The sequence below is a fragment of the Ruditapes philippinarum genome, unplaced genomic scaffold, assembly GCF_026571515.1.
Source record: "Ruditapes philippinarum isolate M1 unplaced genomic scaffold, ASM2657151v2 ctg1114_1_1_1_1, whole genome shotgun sequence".
In the NCBI taxonomy this organism is placed as follows: domain Eukaryota; kingdom Metazoa; phylum Mollusca; class Bivalvia; order Venerida; family Veneridae; genus Ruditapes; species Ruditapes philippinarum.
Genome location: NW_026865748.1, coordinates 19,825 through 39,038, shown reverse-complemented (window position 1 = coordinate 39,038; position 19,214 = coordinate 19,825). Strand labels below are relative to the sequence as shown.

The following is a 19,214-nucleotide window of genomic DNA, read 5'->3' as shown; positions in this document are numbered from 1 at the left end:
TAACTAGAAATGAAGAAATAGCTTTTGACTGGTAATGACCATGTTATTTGTGTTTTTTAATATTGAATAAAATTGGTTGCTTACATTGCAGGCAGCAATGGTACACACCTCTGAAACAACAAGGGTTAAATGGTTCTTAGACATGCTGATTGAAAAACGACGTCCAGTGATGTTGGTAGGCAACGCAGGAACAGGTAAAACTGTACTTATGAATGACAAACTGCGTTCACTTGGTGACGATTACATGGTTGCGAATGTACCATTCAATTTCTACACAACATCATTTATGTTACAAAGCGTTCTTGAAAAACCACTAGAAAAGAAAGCTGGACGTAATTTCGGTCCACCTGGTACACGTCGTCTTATCTACTTTGTTGATGATTTGAACATGCCAGAGGTTGATGCTTATTTCACAGTACAGCCACACACGATGATGAGACAACATGTTGACCACTCCCATTGGTATGACCGCGCCAAGCTTACCCTGAAGGATATTCACAACACTCAGTATGTTGCTTGCATGAACCCAACAGCTGGTAGTTTCACCATTGACTCACGTCTTCAGGTAATTATTATCATATTTTGTGTAGATTAACATTTACACATTTAACACACCATGAAATATTCTTGTCGGAACTAAAACATGAAATTGTCCATTGTTAATTCATTTGGATTTTACGTTTGTTTCAAATACTGAAAGTGAGAGGTCAACAGTACATGGTCTGCTGAAATCACATGTAAATGCAGGCTGGTCTGTTTCAAGTTTGCATCCTTAGGAAAAAAGCAGTACTGTTATAATATGAGCCGCGTCATGACAAAACCAACATAATGCGTTTGCGACCAGCATGGATCCAGACCAGCCTGCGCATCCGCGCAGTCTGATCAGGATCCATGCTGTTTGCTATCAGTTTCTCTACTTGTTATAGGGTTGGTAAGCGGGTTGGATCCATGCTGGTCGCAAAGGCATTATGTTGGTTTTGTCATGACATGGCTCATATATGGTTGTATGACTAGGCCACTGTTCATTGTATATTGATAGATTTGATTCTAGATCATAGCATATATAAATTTGTGAAAAATTTCTTAAGCATCTTAACAATAAAATTATGAACATTTCTTACCCTGTCTTACCATATAAAGTGTCACAAATATGATTTTTAAATAGCATTTGATTGGATCTTAAAAGTTTGTTCAAATTTTTGGTTTTATATGTTCATTGCTTGTTTTTCAACAGAACTGATGATTTTATTTTTCAGAGACATTTCTGTGTATTCTCCGTGAACTTCCCGAATCAGGAGGCCTTGCAGACTATCTACAGTAGCATCTTATCACAGCATCTTGCTATCAACAGCTTTGCTGGAAATGTACAGAAATATTCTACAACACTAATCAATGGTGCATTGGCTTTACACAACAAAGTAACATCCACTTTCCTTCCAACAGCCATCAAATTTCACTACGTCTTCAACTTGAGAGATTTGTCTAACATTTTCCAGGTAATGCTTATTCTATTTATTACAGGTCTATAGAATTATCCCCCAGTTGGTTGTTTTTCAGTTCTCACTGTCAATATATACCTAGAAAAAAAATTGGCTACCACATTGTTGTCCTGTCCTTATGGTCATTTTCCCAAAAAAAGTTTAAAAAAAGATTGTGTCTTGTATTTGACACACCTGAATATTATGATTTTATAGAATAAAATGTTACTGTAACAAAAGATTCCTTAACTGTTTATATGAGAGTTAGCATTATGGTTCCAGGCATGTACCACATATACTACATTTTGACATAAATCTTTCAATTAAATTCTTTGGTATGATTATGATCACTATGCGGACTACATGTATTATTCTGCTGATAAAACACACAATCTCGAAATAGCTTTATACCCCTTTAAGGATCAGCTTTACTCTATGAAGAAAAGTACATAATTATGTTGAAAATGTTGGTAAATCAGCAATTGAAGAAATAAAATCAATTATTGTTCCATCAAAAGTGCAAAAACTGGTACAAGTATAATTCTTAAACAATTTTTAGAACATTGTGAAGAACAAAGTTTTTGTCTGTGATATGAATCTATGTTTTTACTTCCTTTAAATAATTGACAGGAAACTGGTGAAATGCTTTTGATATTTTGTTAAATTAATATGTGTCATTGTTTTTGACAGGGTGTACTTTTTGCATTGTCTGATTGCGCTAAGACTCCAGTGGATCTAGTTAGATTGTGGATGCATGAGTGTGATCGTGTCTACCGTGACAAACTCATAGATATTGCTGATTTGGAATTATTTGACAAAGTCAAACAGGACATCATCAAGAAATCATTTGAGGTTTGTAAATTGAAAATCAGCATTTAATTGATTTTCTTTCTGTCTGGGATTGATTATATGCTTTAATGGAAGCTGTCTCAGCCCAATTTTATCTAATTTAACCTTGGCTTGCTTGCAACCCTTACAACCATTGCACACCAAGATCAGCTGGCATATCTATCTGTTCATGGTTTGCCTTGAATGCTATTAAGTCAATACATATTTTGAAAATTTCCCTTAAAATCTTGATTTTTTTTTGTTGAAAAATGGATAGATAAAATGTGATGAAAAGGTTTATGACATACAGATAATTATTTTCTAAATACAGTTGAAAGCTAAGACTTTCATAACTAAGTAAAATCTTTACAAATGAAGTCTTTAAGTTTTCAGGTTGGTGATTTACCTCTTTATTTCATTTTAGGACATTGATGAAGCGGTGCTATACAAACAACCAGTGATATTCTGCCACTTCGCTTCAGGTATTGGAGATCCCAAATATCTTCCGGTGGAAGGGTGGACGGAGCTGAATAAGATTCTCGTAGAAGCTCTGGACAATTACAATGAACTGAATGCTGCAATGAATCTTGTGCTGTTTGAAGATGCTATGTCACATATTTGCAGAATCAATCGTATTCTGGAATCCCCTCGTGGTAACGCACTGCTTATCGGAGTCGGTGGCAGTGGTAAACAGAGCTTGTCAAGACTTTCAGCTTTTATAAGCAGCTTGGATGTATACCAAATTACATTGAGGAAAGGTTATTCTGTTGGTGACTTAAAAACAGAGCTTGCAACACTTTACATGAAAGCAGGTCTGAAGAACATGGGAATTGTTTTCCTGATGACTGACGCGCAAGTGGCTGACGAGAAATTCTTGGTGTTGATCAATGATTTGTTGGCTTCTGGTGAAATCCCTGACCTCTTTGCTGATGATGAATATGAGCAGATTATTGGTGGTGTTAGAAATGAGGTCAAAGGAATGGGAATTGAAGATAGCCGAGAAAATTGCTGGACTTTCTTCATTGAAAAAGTCCGAAGAACTCTAAAGGTTAGTGTTATGCATTAATAAGTAACAACCATTTTAAAAATGAGTATAATTTTTCAAATAGAAATTTCCTGTCCAATATTTTATAACCTGATTAATTAAGTTCAATGCTAACCTTACTAATTGTAATATGCCAACACATGCCAACACAATTTACAGTGAGTAAACTTCTATGATATTTTTTATTTTTGTCATGATGTATCCTAAATGCTAAATATTATTTCAATACAAGTTGAAACTCGATCATGAAATATGTGAAAATATACACAGCAATGAAGAAAAGTAAAAAAAGTTAAATTTTACCAATTCCAGGTTGTACTTTGTTTCTCACCTGTTGGTGCCACATTGCGTGTACGTAGCCGTAAATTCCCAGCTTTAACAAACTGTACTAGTATTGACTGGTTCCACGAATGGCCTGAGGAGGCGTTGATGTCTGTATCTGGTAGATTCTTGTCTGAGGGAACAGACTTACAAGTAAGTGTTATTAACATGACAGTAATCAATTTTTTTTCTTTAATCAGAAGATCATTAATTAAGCAATGGTCCATATAGGAATATAAGAATTGTGACAAATTTACATGAATTTACTTACTTAGTTGGAAGCACATAAGGCCTTGACCGAGGATTACACAAATTTATTTGCTTTACTGATGGAATTATTTAAGAAAAGAACTGTATTCTATTTTATCTAATATAAAGAGAAAAGATGAAAATAAAAATATTCAGGTTGGTATTAATTTCTTATTGTTTATTTTAATTGTTGTTGATATTTTGCAGCCTGAGTTATGCGGTTCTATTGCACAATTTATGGCATACGTGCACAAGTCTGTCAATGAGAAGAGTCAGCAGTACTTCACTAATGAAAAACGTTACAACTATACCACACCTAAAAGTTTCCTAGAACAAATTACCCTGTATCAGAATCTGTTGGGCAAAAAGAACACCGAATTACAGGCAAAGATTGTCCGTCTTGAGAATGGTCTAGAAAAGTTAAAGAGCACTGCTCAACAGGTATGATAGTCGTGCTTATACATTCTTCTCTAGATACGCTACAGTACTGTTGTACTTATTTTAGTTATGAATCTTCAGCAATGTTCACAATTTGAATTGATATGTAGTCAAAGTATTGTTGACTTCAAACCACTTGCATCTCACCTCTGTGAGTTCGAATCCCTACAGGGACTTTGGATTCTTTCATGAGAGGAAGCTATCCAGCTAGCTTATGGAACATCGATGGTTCTACTCAGGTGCCCGTTTATGCCTGAAAGAAGGGTACTTTAGGTCTTAAGTGACTCTTTCACACATTATGGTAATACTATGATGATTTTTTTTTTGTCTGTAAATAAGTCATTTCCGCAAAATATTTTATGAAAAACTTCATTGAGGCAAGTATAAATTAACATAATTCAAGTAAGTTTGATACTTATTATATGTATATCTACAAAATCCTACTTTGAAGCTCCAAGGTAAAGTTCTTGGATGACAGTGGTCAGAAATTTTATCAAAACTTGTGATTTTAAAATTTGAACTTAATAGAAATATTCACCATCGTGAGAAAGTGTGTCCTTTACATTACATAAAACAGTAGCTCAATGATGAAGGCCACTCAAAAAGATAAAATGTAAAGAATAGGGCCCTTTTTATTTTTTGGTTCCTTAAATGATTTTGTCATTCAGTGATGAACTGGTCTATGGTAGCACTACAAGACATCATTGTCTAAATATTCAAAGGTAAGCTTTATTGTATTGTTGAAGTTGAAAAATTAAGCATGCTCGCATTATCTCTTACAATAGGTAGATGATTTGAAAGCCAAGCTTGCGTCCCAAGAGGTGGAACTTGCCCAAAAGAACGAAGATGCCAACAAACTTATTACAGTAGTCGGTGCAGAAACTGAAAAAGTATCAAAAGAGAAAGCTATTGCTGATGAAGAAGAGAAGAAGGTGTCAAAGATTAATGAAGAAGTATCTAAAAAGGCAAAAGATTGTAGTGATGACTTGGCTAAAGCAGAACCTGCTCTGCTTGCTGCTAAAGAAGCTCTGAACACATTGAACAAGGTTAATATTTTGGTTTATGATTCATCAATACACGCATTATACGAAATTGTCATGTAAAAGTTTTAAGAAGAGACAAATGACTGGAACAATATAACCAACAATGTAGGGCTGCAACGATACACCAAATGTTCGATTCGATTCGATTTCGATTTTAGACACTTCGATTCGATTTTTTTCGATTCGATACTTTTTTGATTACTAATTTATCTTTGGTATATAATTCTGCTTGTCTGTTCCAAAAGTGAGTGGCCTTCAACCTAGTGCTTTGCTTTTCTGTTGTAATATAACTATTATATAAACTTATTTGACTTAATAATTGTGTTTATGAGAATAAAAAGCTTTTGTCTATTTGGAAAATAATTTTAATCAGGCAAATAATCATTAATCTCAGTAACATGACTATCACAGATACCTTCTGCTGACTACTGACTGGAAATTTAACAAAGTATGTAAATTGTAAAGTAAATAATAATGAACAAAGTTTCACAAGGTTGTCAGAACTGATATTGAGATATTCTGTTTATAATTCCCATAATATGTAAAATGAATATTCAGATATTCTGTCTATAAATTAATTCCCATAATATGTAAAATGAATAATCAATCCTAATGCCAGTGTTGTCACACAATACTTCTTAGTCTAGTAAACAATACAGAAAAAATGAAATTCATGAAATTATTACTTTTTTCACACTTGACTAAAGAAATAATCATCAATTCCAAATATGCCTACTTACTGTAGTACAAATCAAACTTATTTCGGGAAGGCCAGGACACGTATTGAGCTTACAAAACAAGTCCACATCCATGATCGTGTTTTCGTTTCATATGACGTACTGCAGGACTTTGGATATGACACGTCCGTAAAACATATTTTGCAAGTAGCTTTATCCGTGTCCTGGCCTTCCCGAAACCCAAAATGTTCCCAAACTTTTGATTTTAATTTTTTGGAGGATTTTTTAATTTTATTTTATCAACATTGATGTTGGTAGCCATTTTGACTTGTTTGCCGAAAATAAAACATTACGCTCCCACTGATTGGATGACCGAGTTTTAACTGGCCAATCGTATGTAACGTGATGAAGCGCGAAGGGAAAGACTAAAACTCTCACTTTTTTCCATGTTTATTTGTGGGTGGGGAATCGAATCGAAAATGTTACAGTTGGTATCGGGAATCGAATCGGCGCTCATAAAACCGGTTTTCGATGCATCGAAAGGTATCGTTGCACCTCTACAACAATGTAATAAGCTTCCATAGCTTACATTTATGTTTCTCTATGTTTTGCTTACTTCAGAATAACTTGACAGAATTGAAGTCTTTCGGTTCCCCACCACCAGCTGTAATAAACGTAGCAGCAGCTGTCATGTGTCTGTTGGCTCCTGGAGGTAAAATTCCCAAGGACAAGAGCTGGAAAGCTGCCAAGAGCTCCATTATGTCAAAGGTAGGTTTCTTACTGTTAATTTCATGTTGTAAACATTGAGTTTTATTAAAATATATGATCTCATTCTGGTTTTCTTTTAAAAAAATAGTGAATAAGAAATATTATGTTATAGAAAGTTGTATATTTCAATTTGACATGTTCATTAAAGCATTTAAACAACTAGACAAACTTGTTTTAAGCAACAACACAAGGGAAACACTAAAAATGGTCCCTTAATACAATAGTCTCTTCAGGAAATGCATGAGAAAAAGTCAAAATCTATTCATGATATCTTTCCTTTGCTTTAGGGGAGTTTTACAAGTTCATTTCAATTAAAAGTGGTCCCTAATGACAAGTTGCTTAACACATGTGGTCGCATGGGCAAGTTAGACTGTATGTAAAAAAATTGTTATAAATATTGTCAAAATATTCATTTTTTTAATGATAAACATGTCTATTTCTTTACCAACAGATTGACGTTTTCTTGGATAATTTGATTAACTACGATAAAGACAACATTCATGAGAACTGTCAGAAAGCTGTTCAACCATACTTGAACGATCCTGAATTTGACCCTGAATTCATTCGTGCAAAATCGTTAGCTGCTTCCGGTCTATGCTCATGGGTTATCAACATTATGATGTATTACACTGTATTCTGTGAAGTTGAGCCCAAAAGAATTGCTCTTAATCAGGCCAACGCCGAATTGTCAGCTGCCAGAGACAAATTGCGAGTCATTACAAACAAGATTCAACAGCTTGAATCAGATTTGGCAACATTGACAGCTGAATTTGAGAAAGCTACAAATGAGAAGCTACGTTGTCAACAAGAAGCTGAGACAACTGCAAAGACAATTGAATTGGCTAACCGTCTTGTTGGAGGATTGGCTTCAGAAAATGTCAGATGGGCGGAGTCTGTTAAGAACTATAAAGAACAAGATAAAACACTTCCTGGTGATGTTTTGCTTATCACAGCCTTTGTGTCGTATGTGGGTTGTTTCACCAAACAGTACAGAATGGATCTGCAAGAAGAATGTTGGCTGCCTTTCTTGAAGACACTTAAAAGCCCTATTCCTATATCAGAAGGTCTTGATCCCCTAACCTTGCTTACAGACAATGCCCAAATTGCATCCTGGAACAACGAAGGTTTGCCAAGTGATAGAATGTCAACAGAAAATGCTACTATTCTCACAAGTTGTGAACGATGGCCTTTGATGATTGATCCACAGCTTCAGGGAGCCAAATGGATTAAAACACGCTACGGTGAGGACTTAAAAATAATCCAGCTTGGACAGAAAGGATATCTTGATTCTATTGAACGGGCTGTTTCCAATGGTGATGTAGTCTTGATTGAAAATATGGGTGAATCAATCGACCCTGTATTAGATGCTCTTGTTGGAAGAAACACAATCAAAAAGGGACGAGCTATAAAGATGGGAGATAAAGAAGTAGAGTACCACCCTGATTTCCGTCTTATTCTTCACACTAAATTGGCTAACCCACATTACAAGCCTGAGATGCAAGCACAGACAACTCTTATCAATTTTACAGTTACAAGAGACGGTCTTGAAGACCAGCTATTGGCTGCTGTTGTCAGCAAGGAAAGACCTGATCTTGAAAAGCTGAAATCAGATCTGACACAACAACAGAATCAGTTCACCATTACCTTGAAGGAACTTGAAGATAACTTGCTTGCACGTCTATCCGCTGCTGAGGGTAATTTCCTCGGAGACTATGCCCTAGTGGAAAACCTTGAAACCACAAAGAGAACAGCTGCTGAAATTGAAGTTAAGGCTGAAGAGGCAAAGAAAACTGAAGTTGAAATCAATACAGCCCGTGAACATTACAGACCAGCTGCAGCTCGTGCATCACTTCTATATTTCATCTTAAACGATTTGAACAAGATCAATCCTATGTACCAGTTCTCTCTTAAAGCATTCAGTGTTGTATTTGAGAAAGCTATTGACAAAGCTGAACCAGCTGAAGAAGTTAAATATCGTGTTATCAATCTCATTGACTGCATCACATTTTCTGTGTACACATACACAGCAAGAGGTCTGTTTGAGAAAGACAAACTAATCTTTACAACTCAGATGTGCTTCCAAATTCTTCTGTTGGCTAAAGAGCTCAATCCTGTTGAGTTAGATTTCCTTCTTCGTTTCCCAGCTACCCAGAATGTAACAACACCGGTAGATTTTCTCAGTAATAATGGTTGGGGAGGCATAAAGACACTTGCCAACATGGATGATTTCAGGAATCTTGATCGTGACATTGAAGGTTCAGCAAAGAGATGGAAGAAGTTTGTTGAGAGTGAATGTCCGGAGAAAGAAAAGTTCCCTCAGGAATGGAAGAACAAAACTTCCCTTCAGAAACTATGCATGATGCGTGCGCTACGTCCTGACAGAATGACATATGCACTACAATTATTTATTGAAGAAAAGATGGGCACAAAGTATGTAGAAGGTCGTGCTGTTGAATTTGCGAAATCTTACGAAGAGTCTGGTATTGGAACACCAATCTTCTTTATTCTCTCTCCTGGTGTAGATCCATTAAAGGACGTAGAGAAACTTGGACAAAAGCTTGGATTCACAATGGACAACGGAAATTTCCACAATGTCTCGCTTGGTCAAGGTCAGGAAATTGTTGCTGAACAAAAGATGGAACTCGGCTCAAAAGAAGGTCATTGGGTTGTTCTGCAGGTAAACAATTACGCTTTTTCAAGGTGATTTTGACAAAACTTATAGACTTCCCAAAATAATAAGGTGGAGATGATTCAATAAAAACCAAATTTTTAGTTTATTGTAGAGAATCATGCACCTTAAAAATATGCAAAGTAGATTTTGAAATTAATCTGTACATATTGCAAAATAAGTTTTGTGGTTTTCATAGATAGGTCAGTCTATGAATTTAAGATACCGGTACATTGAAATTTCATTTTGTCAGATGTAAGATTATTTTGCATTACATTAATTGTATGTAGCTCTTTTGCAAAAAAAGACGATTCATAAATTTAAAAGCCTTTGAAAATGTCCTTTATGACAAAACCATGAAATTTGATGCTCACAAAATTAAGTGAATTCACAGTATTATGATTTTCTTAAAGTCATTGTCCTCCTCTCTTATTTTCAGAATGTCCATCTGGTAGCAAAGTGGCTAGCCAAGCTAGAGAAGAAAGTTGAGGAGTACTCAACGGGCAGTCATGAAGCATACAGATTATACATCAGTGCTGAGCCGTCTGGCACGCCAGAGTCACATATAATGCCGCAAGGTATTCTACAGGCTTCCATTAAAATCACCAATGAGCCGCCATCCGGTATGCAGGCCAACTTGCACAAAGCTCTTGATAACTTCACCCAGGTAAGCTCTTTCGTTGTAATGACACTTTCTGCATGTTATTTAAATTTTTAACATTATCAACATTCTTTTACTGAGAGGAGAACATTGAATGCATACACATATGCAAAGAACATTTTTTCATTTTCTGTTTTGTATGTTTAAGATTATTTTGTAATATTGGTCCCTATATGAATTAGGGTGTTAAACTCCAATTTCTTCTTTCACTCAACCTGAGTATTATTTCACCATATCAAGAAGCTTTCTGGCATATTAACTGGTTTAAAGGGACTCCACTGAGGATTTTTGACATGAGATAAATGTTCCATTTGTTGTATGTCTAGACCAATAGTTTGTGTGCAAAATTTCAGATCATTTGCTCACTCTGTTTTTTCCAGATATATCATTCTTACTGTGAAAAAATGACTAAAATTGCACTGTTCACTCAAATCAGACTAAGAATACATAGAGATTTGATAATCAATTTGTTTTGGGGTATAATTATTTTTGCATATATTTCTGTTTAATCTGTCCCAACTGATTTATGTAAGAAATTCAAATGTTATGGTTTTAGGCTTTTGGACCTCAGGAGTCCCTTTAAGCAGACTGCCCATATGTGCATGAAATTAGTAATTTTTTTGTGAAATCTAATAGTAACAATTTCCATATACATAATGCTATGTTACAGGAAACTCTGGAGATGTGTGCAAGAGAGACAGAGTTTAAGGCTATCTTATTTTCACTCTGTTACTTCCATGCCGTTGTTTGTGAAAGAAGGAAGTTTGGTGCCCAAGGTTGGAACAGAGTGTACCCATTCAACACAGGAGATCTGACTATCTCTGTCAATGTACTCTACAACTACTTAGAGGCTAATCCAAAGGTAAACATTCTTGATTCTATAAATATCTAGATGTTTTGGGATACATGGTGATATTCCTGATTAATTTTTAATTTAAAGAAGTTTGTCGAGAATGACAATTCACACACAATCACCATTGTGTTAAGTTACCAAAACAGCAAATAGCAGATAATTATATAGTTTAAACACATTGACTTTTCCTACATAATGTAATTTCTAATATGTATAAAAGGATCTTATTCTATTTTTATCGTGATTTCAGGTACCTTGGGAAGATTTGCGTTACCTGTTTGGAGAGATTATGTACGGTGGTCATATTACTGATGACTGGGACAGAAATCTCTGCCGAACCTATCTTCAAGTATACATGTACCCAGATATGGTAGGTTGTCATCTTATTTGATCTTTATTTTACTGAAACCTAAAGTAAGGCAGCGTCTGTGGCTGATTGGTTAAGGTTATTGACTTAAAACCACTTGCCCCTCACTGCTGTGGGTTCAAATCCTGAAAGGAACTGTGGATTCTTTCATGTAAGGACACCCAGGTGCCCATTCGTGCCTGAAATAATGCACAGAAGAATACCCGAGGTCTTCCTCAACCAGTAAAGCTGAAAGTTGCCATATAGTTTATACTGTTGGTGCGACCCAAGACCCAACCAAAAAAAAAAAAATAAAATAAAATGTTCTGTGATAGATGGTTATGTTTATGTCAGTATGGTATTTTTCTGTGTTATGTTTGATTTTGAGTCTTGATGGCATTGGATTATGTAAGTTTATTCTGTTTTAATTAGAACACACACAGTAAATTACTATAAAGGTATTGTAATGAACAAATATATTTTTGAATAAAATTAAGTAGTCAAAACAGTCAACTTTCAGTAACTGTTATATGCAAGCTCTTGTAAAAAAAAAAAAATGGCTGAACTCTTTATAAGATAAATTTATGAATGCTAAATAAATGTGTGATTTCTAAAAGGAATGTTTTATTAATGACTATACTTTTATTGGTAACAAAATTTTGTTTTGAAGATTAGGTAACCTGTATTGATACTTGTTATTACAGTTAGAGGGCGAGCTATACCTAGCACCAGGTTTCCCCGTCCCACCAAACTCTGATTACAAGGGCTACCACACATACATTGACGAAGTCCTACCACCAGAGACACCATACCTGTATGGCTTGCATCCAAATGCTGAAATTGAGTTCTTGACAAATACTTCAGAAAACTTGTTCCGTATTGTCTTTGAAATGCAGCCGCGTGATTCAGGTGCCGGCGCTGCTGGTGGGGTCAGTCGAGAAGAAAAGGTAAGTTTAATTAAGATACTATTAAGCATTCAATGACCAAGATGTAATTTCTGAAGATCAAGCACCTAAATAATATTATGACCTTTAATTATAATCTTGAATGAGGAAAAATACATGTACATTTTGTATTTCACTTTGGTAATTCAAATATGTTACCTTCATTTATTTATTCTTTGCTTATCGTACCATTCACAAATCTGAAGAAAATATGGGTGTCATGAGTATTTTAATGTGTCTAAAGCTGGAAAATCTCTGTAGAACATATACTATGTTGGTGCAACTTGAAACCCAACCAACAAATACCATGCATTAACTATGATTTTAGTGTGTTTACACATGTACTCTGTAAGTGGCACATCATCCATTTTTTTACCAGTCAGTTTTTACTTTAATATTGAAATGTTTCTTTCAGATCAAGACAATATTAGATGAAATTGTTGAGAAACTGCCTGAAGAGTTCAACATGTTTGAGATCATGGGTAAAGTTCCGCCAGAGGAAAGGACACCGTACGTTGTGGTAGCCTTCCAAGAATGTGAAAGAATGAATGGATTAACATCTGAAATAAGAAGATCTCTAAAGGAACTGGATCTTGGTCTTAAGGTATGTCTATTTAAAATACAGAGTAATTCCTGATGGAAAAAGTATTATGGGAAAAATCTGATTTACCTGATGCCTTGCTATTCTACCACCCATAATGCAACAATGACAGTAGGCTAAGATACACACTGAATGATTGCCAAGTTTATTGCTTTGTTTGTTGTTACCTATTATTGTCAATAATTCATATTTTCAGAATAACAAAAGTCTTTGATCTTTGGCAATGAAATATATTATATCAATCATTTTAAGTCGAAAGGAATATTCATGTATCATACCACAGATTTTTTATGCAATTTTTTTTTTGCGAGTAAAGAAATATGTCTTGACTGTTTTAGCTATATTTTTTATTCTAAATGTCTTTTATGAAGTAAAACTACATCTTCATGATAATATAGTTTTACAAAATACATATATTTCTTTGAGTGTCTTATGTTTGAAAGTTGATAGAGTGTCTTTTTGATAATAAAAACATCATATTGGAAAGATCTGCAAATAGTGTAAAGAGTTATGTGATGATTAATTGTTTATGCGTTTTAATTTAGAGAAATATTCTTCAGAACTAGGAAACTATGATATTCAGATAAAAAGTTTTTTTAAGATTGTGAACATTTTTAACAGGAGATCATATTTTATTACAGGGTGAGTTGACTATCACAGCCGATATGGAAGAACTTGGAAACGCTCTTTTCTTGGATAATGTACCAGGATCTTGGACAAAGAAAGCATACCCGTCATTGCACAACCTTGGACCATGGTATCCGGACCTGTTACAGCGTATCAAAGAATTGGAAACTTGGACCTCTGACTTCCAACTTCCAGCTGCTGTCTGGCTCGGTGGATTCTTTAATCCCCAGTCCTTCCTTACAGCTATTATGCAGCAGATGGCAAGAAAGAATGAATGGCCACTCGACCGTATGTGTCTGCAGTGTGACGTCACAAAGAAGGCGCGTGAAGACATGGCGGGACCTCCGCGTGAAGGCGCTTACGTACATGGTTTATTTATGGAAGGCGCACGATGGGACATGCAGACAGGTATGATTAATGAGGCTCGACTGAAGGAACTTGCCCCTGCGATGCCTGTAATCTTCCTGAAGGCTATTCCAGTAGATAGACTAGATATGAGGAATGTATATGAGTGCCCTGTTTACAAGACAAAGACCAGAGGTCCAACTTACGTATGGACTTTCAACCTGAAGACAAAGGAGAAACCAAGTAAATGGATTCTGGGAGGTGTTGCTCTCCTTCTTCAAGTCTAAAGTACTTATTTAGTACTTTAACGAACTCTTTAAATTATTTGAAGAAACACTTTATTCACAAATTCGTTTTTGAAATTTGGCTGCATATTGTTCATACATACAGTGTTTACAAAAGACTTGAATTGTTTGTGTTTTTTTTAAATTTTGAAAATGGACATTTGGTAACATTTATAAACAGAATCTGTGGCCTTCGATCTTGAAACAGCACACAACTGTATATTTAATGTTCAAAAACATTATATGTGCAATGTCGTGTGCAATCTTGTCATATCAATAATTTATTCAAAAGATGAAAACAGTTTTTTAACTTGTAGAAATTTGGAAATATAATGTTTATTGTTTGATAAAAAATGAAATATCGATAATTGATCTTTAACGATAAAACACATGTATTATGTGCTAATAAAATATGAGATATCGATTGATGTTATTTAATGATAAATGTAACTTATTTATTTATTTATTTAAATATATTTATTTACATTCATTCCGTCCAGAGGGTAATTTATAACTTTTTCATCATTTATTTAGAACTAAATTTATTATATTTAAAATGTTATTTATATACATGTTACACTTGATTTATTATACAAGTTTAATTTATTAAACAAGTTTGACGTTTGTTGGTTGAATAAAAGTAAATAAAACGTATACTGTTGTTGTATTTATTGTTCATCTTGAACTGGCGCTTAATACAAATACGTGTAATGCATTTTATATTACATGTATATGCTTAACCTGTGAAGTACTGGACTTTATCAGTGAAATAAAATCCACATCACTTACAGTATATCATTCACAATCTTTGTTAGCCGCAGCATTCTGGTAGCCATTAGGTGTCGTCTGCTTTATGTGCGTCTTGATCACTTTATTCAATAGAAATAGTCGAAAATTGCGGTTTTCTTTATATATTAGAAATTAAATGAAAACTTGCTTGCTTTTTGCTAATACTTGCTCTATGTATTACATTGTCACATCAAAGTGGCAAAATATTGCAATCTTCTCACTTCAGTGTGATATTTATAGTATATTCAGTCAAACAATTATTTCTGACACATTACTTGGTTATTTGAGTATGAATTTAATCATGAATTTGGAGGATTACATGCATGCAGATGAATTTATTCATAGACATGCATAACGGAGATGGGCAACTTCCTAGCCAGTAAAGATATCACACATGCTTGCTAAACTTAAAACTTGTAGCAAGTAAAACTTATTAACCAGATAACAAAATCAGTAAAATACTACATTTTTAGCTCACCTGTCACAAAGTGACAGGGTGAGCTTTTGTGATCGCTTTTCGTCCGGCGTCCGTCCGTCCGTCGTCCGTCTGTCGTCCGTCCGTCCGTCCGTCCGTCCGTAAACTTTTGCTTTAAATGACATCTCCTCATAAACCACTGAGCCAATTTCATCCAAACTTCACAGGAATGTTCCTTTGGTGGTCACCTTTAAAAATTGTTCAAAGAATTTAATTCCATGCAGAACTCTGGTTGCCATGGCAACCAAAAGAAAAAACTTTAAATATCTTCTTTTAAAAAACCATAAGAGCTAGAGCTAAGATATTTAGCATGAAACATGTTCTAATGGGTGTCTACCAAGTTTGTTCAAATAAAAGCCCTGGGGTCAAAATTGGCCCCGCCCCTGGGGGTCATTGATTTTCCCTATATGCATATAGTAAAAACTTAAAAAATCTTCTTTTAAAGAACCGTAAGAGCTAGAGCTTAGATATTTGGCATGAAACATCTTCTAGTGAATTTCTACCAAGTTTGTTCAAATAAAAGCCCTGGGGTCAAAATTGGCCCCGCCCCGGGGGTCATTGATTTTCCCTATATGCGTATTGTAAAAACTTAAAAAATCTTCTTTTAAAGAACCATAAGAGCTAGAGCTTAGATATTTGGCATGAAACATCTTCTAGTGAATTTCTACCAAGTTTGTTCAAATAAAAGCCCTGGGGTCAAAATTGACCCCGCCCCAGGGGGTCACAGATTTTCCCTATATGCATATAGTAAAAACTTAAAAAATCTTCTTTTAAAGAACCCAAAGAGCTAGAGCTAAGATATTTAGCATGAAACATCTTCTAATGAGTGTCTACCAAGTTTGTTCAAATAAAAGCCCTGGGGTCAAAATTGGCCCCGCCTCAGGGGGTCATTGATTTTCCCTATATGCATATAGTAAAAACTTAAAAAATCTTCTTTTAAAGAACTCAAAGAGCTAGAGCTAAGATATTTAGCATGAAACATGTTCTAATGGGTGTCTACCAAGTATGTTCAAATAAAAGCCCTGGGGTCAAAACTGGCCCCGCCCGGGGGGTGGGGGTCATTGATTTTCCTTATATGTGTATAGCAAAAACTTAAAAATCTTCTTTGGAAAAACCCAAATAGCTAGAGTTTAGATATTAAGCATGAAACATCTTTAAGTAAATATCTATAAAGTTTGTTAAAATAAACGCCCGGGGGTCAAAACTGGCCCTGCCCCAGGGGTGTCATTGTTTTTAACTATATGTGTATAGTAAAAACTTTAAAAATCTTCTTTTAAAAAAGCCAATGAGCTAGAACTTAGATGTTTAGCATGAAACATCTTCTTGGGTGTCTACCAAGTCTGTTCAAATAAACAAATAAATGCCCTTGGGTAAAAATTGGCCCGGGGGTGTGGGGCCTATATACAGGTGAGCGACCTCAGGGCCATCATGGCCCTCTTGTTTGTCTATGGCTGCAGGTAAAAGCATTTACAGTTCCCATTTAAATAAATGATACATCAATTTTTAAAGATAACTACTTATTAATTTTTCTTACAGAACTATTCATATGTGGCTCAGTGGGTATGTTCTGCTATGTTTTTCTAAGTGAAAGGCATGAAAAGTTACCAATAGATAAAAGATTTAACTTTCAAATGGTGTATAATATAAAAGGATCAAATGTACATGCATACAAAATGCCTAATTTTTCACTTTTTTATAGTCATGAGTGATAATTCACATATATAGAAGCTGCTTTTCCCTTGATTTATTTAATGAGTGAATTCAATAATATGAGCATTTATTTTTATAAATAACAGCACAAATTTAATAAGTGGCTATACTGTAACATTGGCAGTTTGATTTTTTTAATATGCTATGAGCATGAGTTTAATAAGTTAAACATGAATATACATGTAATATATGAGCAATAATTAAGGTATTATTTGAGCTTGAATTTATATTCTGATCTATGAGCAAGAATTTAATAATCTGAACATGAATGCAAAAATACTCGTATCAGCAAGAATTCATTCAGCAATGCCTTAGAATGTGAATTTAATAGTTATGAGCATGAATTTCGTAAAAAGGGGTATCAATTTAAAGATATACTATGCTCAACTTTGATATTCGAAAATATTGATAATTGCTAAACAGTCTCTTTGTAAACATAAAATGAAAAGGTTTTGACTCCATACAAAGTAGATATATTATGTTTAAAATTCTACAAACTATGGTGGTCGCAACATGAATATATATAGTGTCATTAAAAAAAAAACTGGCAGTTTTTTTTAAAGAAAAGAACAACTGTACTTGACGCGTAACAGGGAATGCAGCTTCCCATACAAAGTTAATTCATTCTTTTATTCAAGTTAGACATATTCAGTTAGAATTTCATAGATTTCAACAAATTTCTGTGATTAAATTTTTTCACTAAAAGATGAGCATAGTATATCTTTCAGTACATTTTTCTTTTTTCAAAATGGACATGAATATAGCATGAATTTAACAAGAATATCATTAGGAGCATGAATTCAGTAATTTATTGATTTAATAAACACCCAATTTTATTAACAACTTGAATTTGGTCTCTAATCACGGTTGCAGTTCAAGGGAGGTAATTAGAACTAAGGGACTATAACGAGTAACTTCCGTTGCAGACGTCTCCAAATTCTCCGAGGCCTTAATGTTCAGTAGAGCAATTTGTCTGACATTAAGCCCGCTAATGGTGGTTTATGTACTATCTCTACTCAGAAACAAATATAAATTCTTGTTTGAACTGCACAACCAAACATAAAATTTAGTGATTGAAAGGGCATCGAAACACGAGGCTATACTGATTTGTACGAGGGGTGTAGCCCCCGAGTATTAATCAGATTGCCGAGTGTTTTGATGTTCTTTCTCATTTGTATCATAGTCAAACACAAAAACACGTTTCCTGTTGTCACAATATGAAACCCCGGAAAAAAACCAATGAACGAGCATCTCTGTCGCTTGCCCTTTCTCTACCGTCACAATAAGTGAACCCCAGCAAAAATGAGCCAATCAATTGGCATGCTCTGAAGTGCGGGTAACTAATACATGCACTCCAGTTAACGCACTGTGCATGTATATGTATACGTAACGATTTAACTCTGTAACATTTTCAACAGAAAGGTCCCCAAACTATGATACAATGTTATGATATCGTGTAAAGAATTGCAAAGAACGTTTACATTTTTCTTGAAATATGCAGTCAGTTGATCTTCCATTGATAGGTCGTAAGTTATTTATCTGATGGTAATATATTGAAATTATTGCTTTTGTAAAAGTCATTTTCACTAAAATCAGGTCATGTATTTACAACGTTTCCGAATGTAAAACGGTGAAATACATGTGGGAATTTTGGACATTCGTTAAGATATCAGTAACCCAATTAGAAATTACAAAGTTGTTAGGCCCAATATTTTATGGCTGATTGACCGGATGGCTCATACACCATTAAAAATATTGGTCACTTTGAATTAAAATTTAAGGTAAAATGGCAGCAGTTCATTAGCATTTTATGAGAAAATGTCCGCTTCACAAAATAGTCTCGGGACACTGTTTAAAAAATATCAATAGGGGAGCCAGAGACTTGTTTTACTTGATATAAAGATCCATGATCGTACGGAGTAAGATCAGATTCCTGTTATCCCCCGCTGAACTTCGCTATTTTGGCGCCTAAACAAAAGCATAGCACGAGAAAATGGCTTTTACAAAACACAGCCCGGCATAATGTTTTTCTCGATATGTGTCACTCTGCAAATGTCGTCGCAT

General features: G+C 34.7%; 1 protein-coding gene across 1 annotated transcript in view; it reads left to right on the top strand.

The window, feature by feature from the left end:
- The window catches only part of LOC132730162 (dynein beta chain, ciliary-like), a 42,419-nt gene extending 27,703 nt beyond the window's left edge, over positions 1-14,716 (top strand). Inside the window, exons 34-48 of the mRNA XM_060716018.1 lie at positions 92-565; positions 1,257-1,496; positions 2,169-2,330; positions 2,731-3,354; positions 3,664-3,825; positions 4,129-4,362; positions 5,145-5,405; positions 6,701-6,847; positions 7,299-9,524; positions 9,955-10,182; positions 10,847-11,038; positions 11,280-11,399; positions 12,080-12,322; positions 12,735-12,923; positions 13,562-14,716. Coding sequence (XP_060572001.1) covers positions 92-565; positions 1,257-1,496; positions 2,169-2,330; positions 2,731-3,354; positions 3,664-3,825; positions 4,129-4,362; positions 5,145-5,405; positions 6,701-6,847; positions 7,299-9,524; positions 9,955-10,182; positions 10,847-11,038; positions 11,280-11,399; positions 12,080-12,322; positions 12,735-12,923; positions 13,562-14,179 — 6,120 coding nt within the window. The 3' untranslated portion in view covers positions 14,180-14,716. The remainder of the gene's footprint in view (positions 1-91; positions 566-1,256; positions 1,497-2,168; positions 2,331-2,730; positions 3,355-3,663; positions 3,826-4,128; positions 4,363-5,144; positions 5,406-6,700; positions 6,848-7,298; positions 9,525-9,954; positions 10,183-10,846; positions 11,039-11,279; positions 11,400-12,079; positions 12,323-12,734; positions 12,924-13,561) is intronic.
- The last annotated feature ends 4,498 nt before the right edge of the window (positions 14,717-19,214 follow it).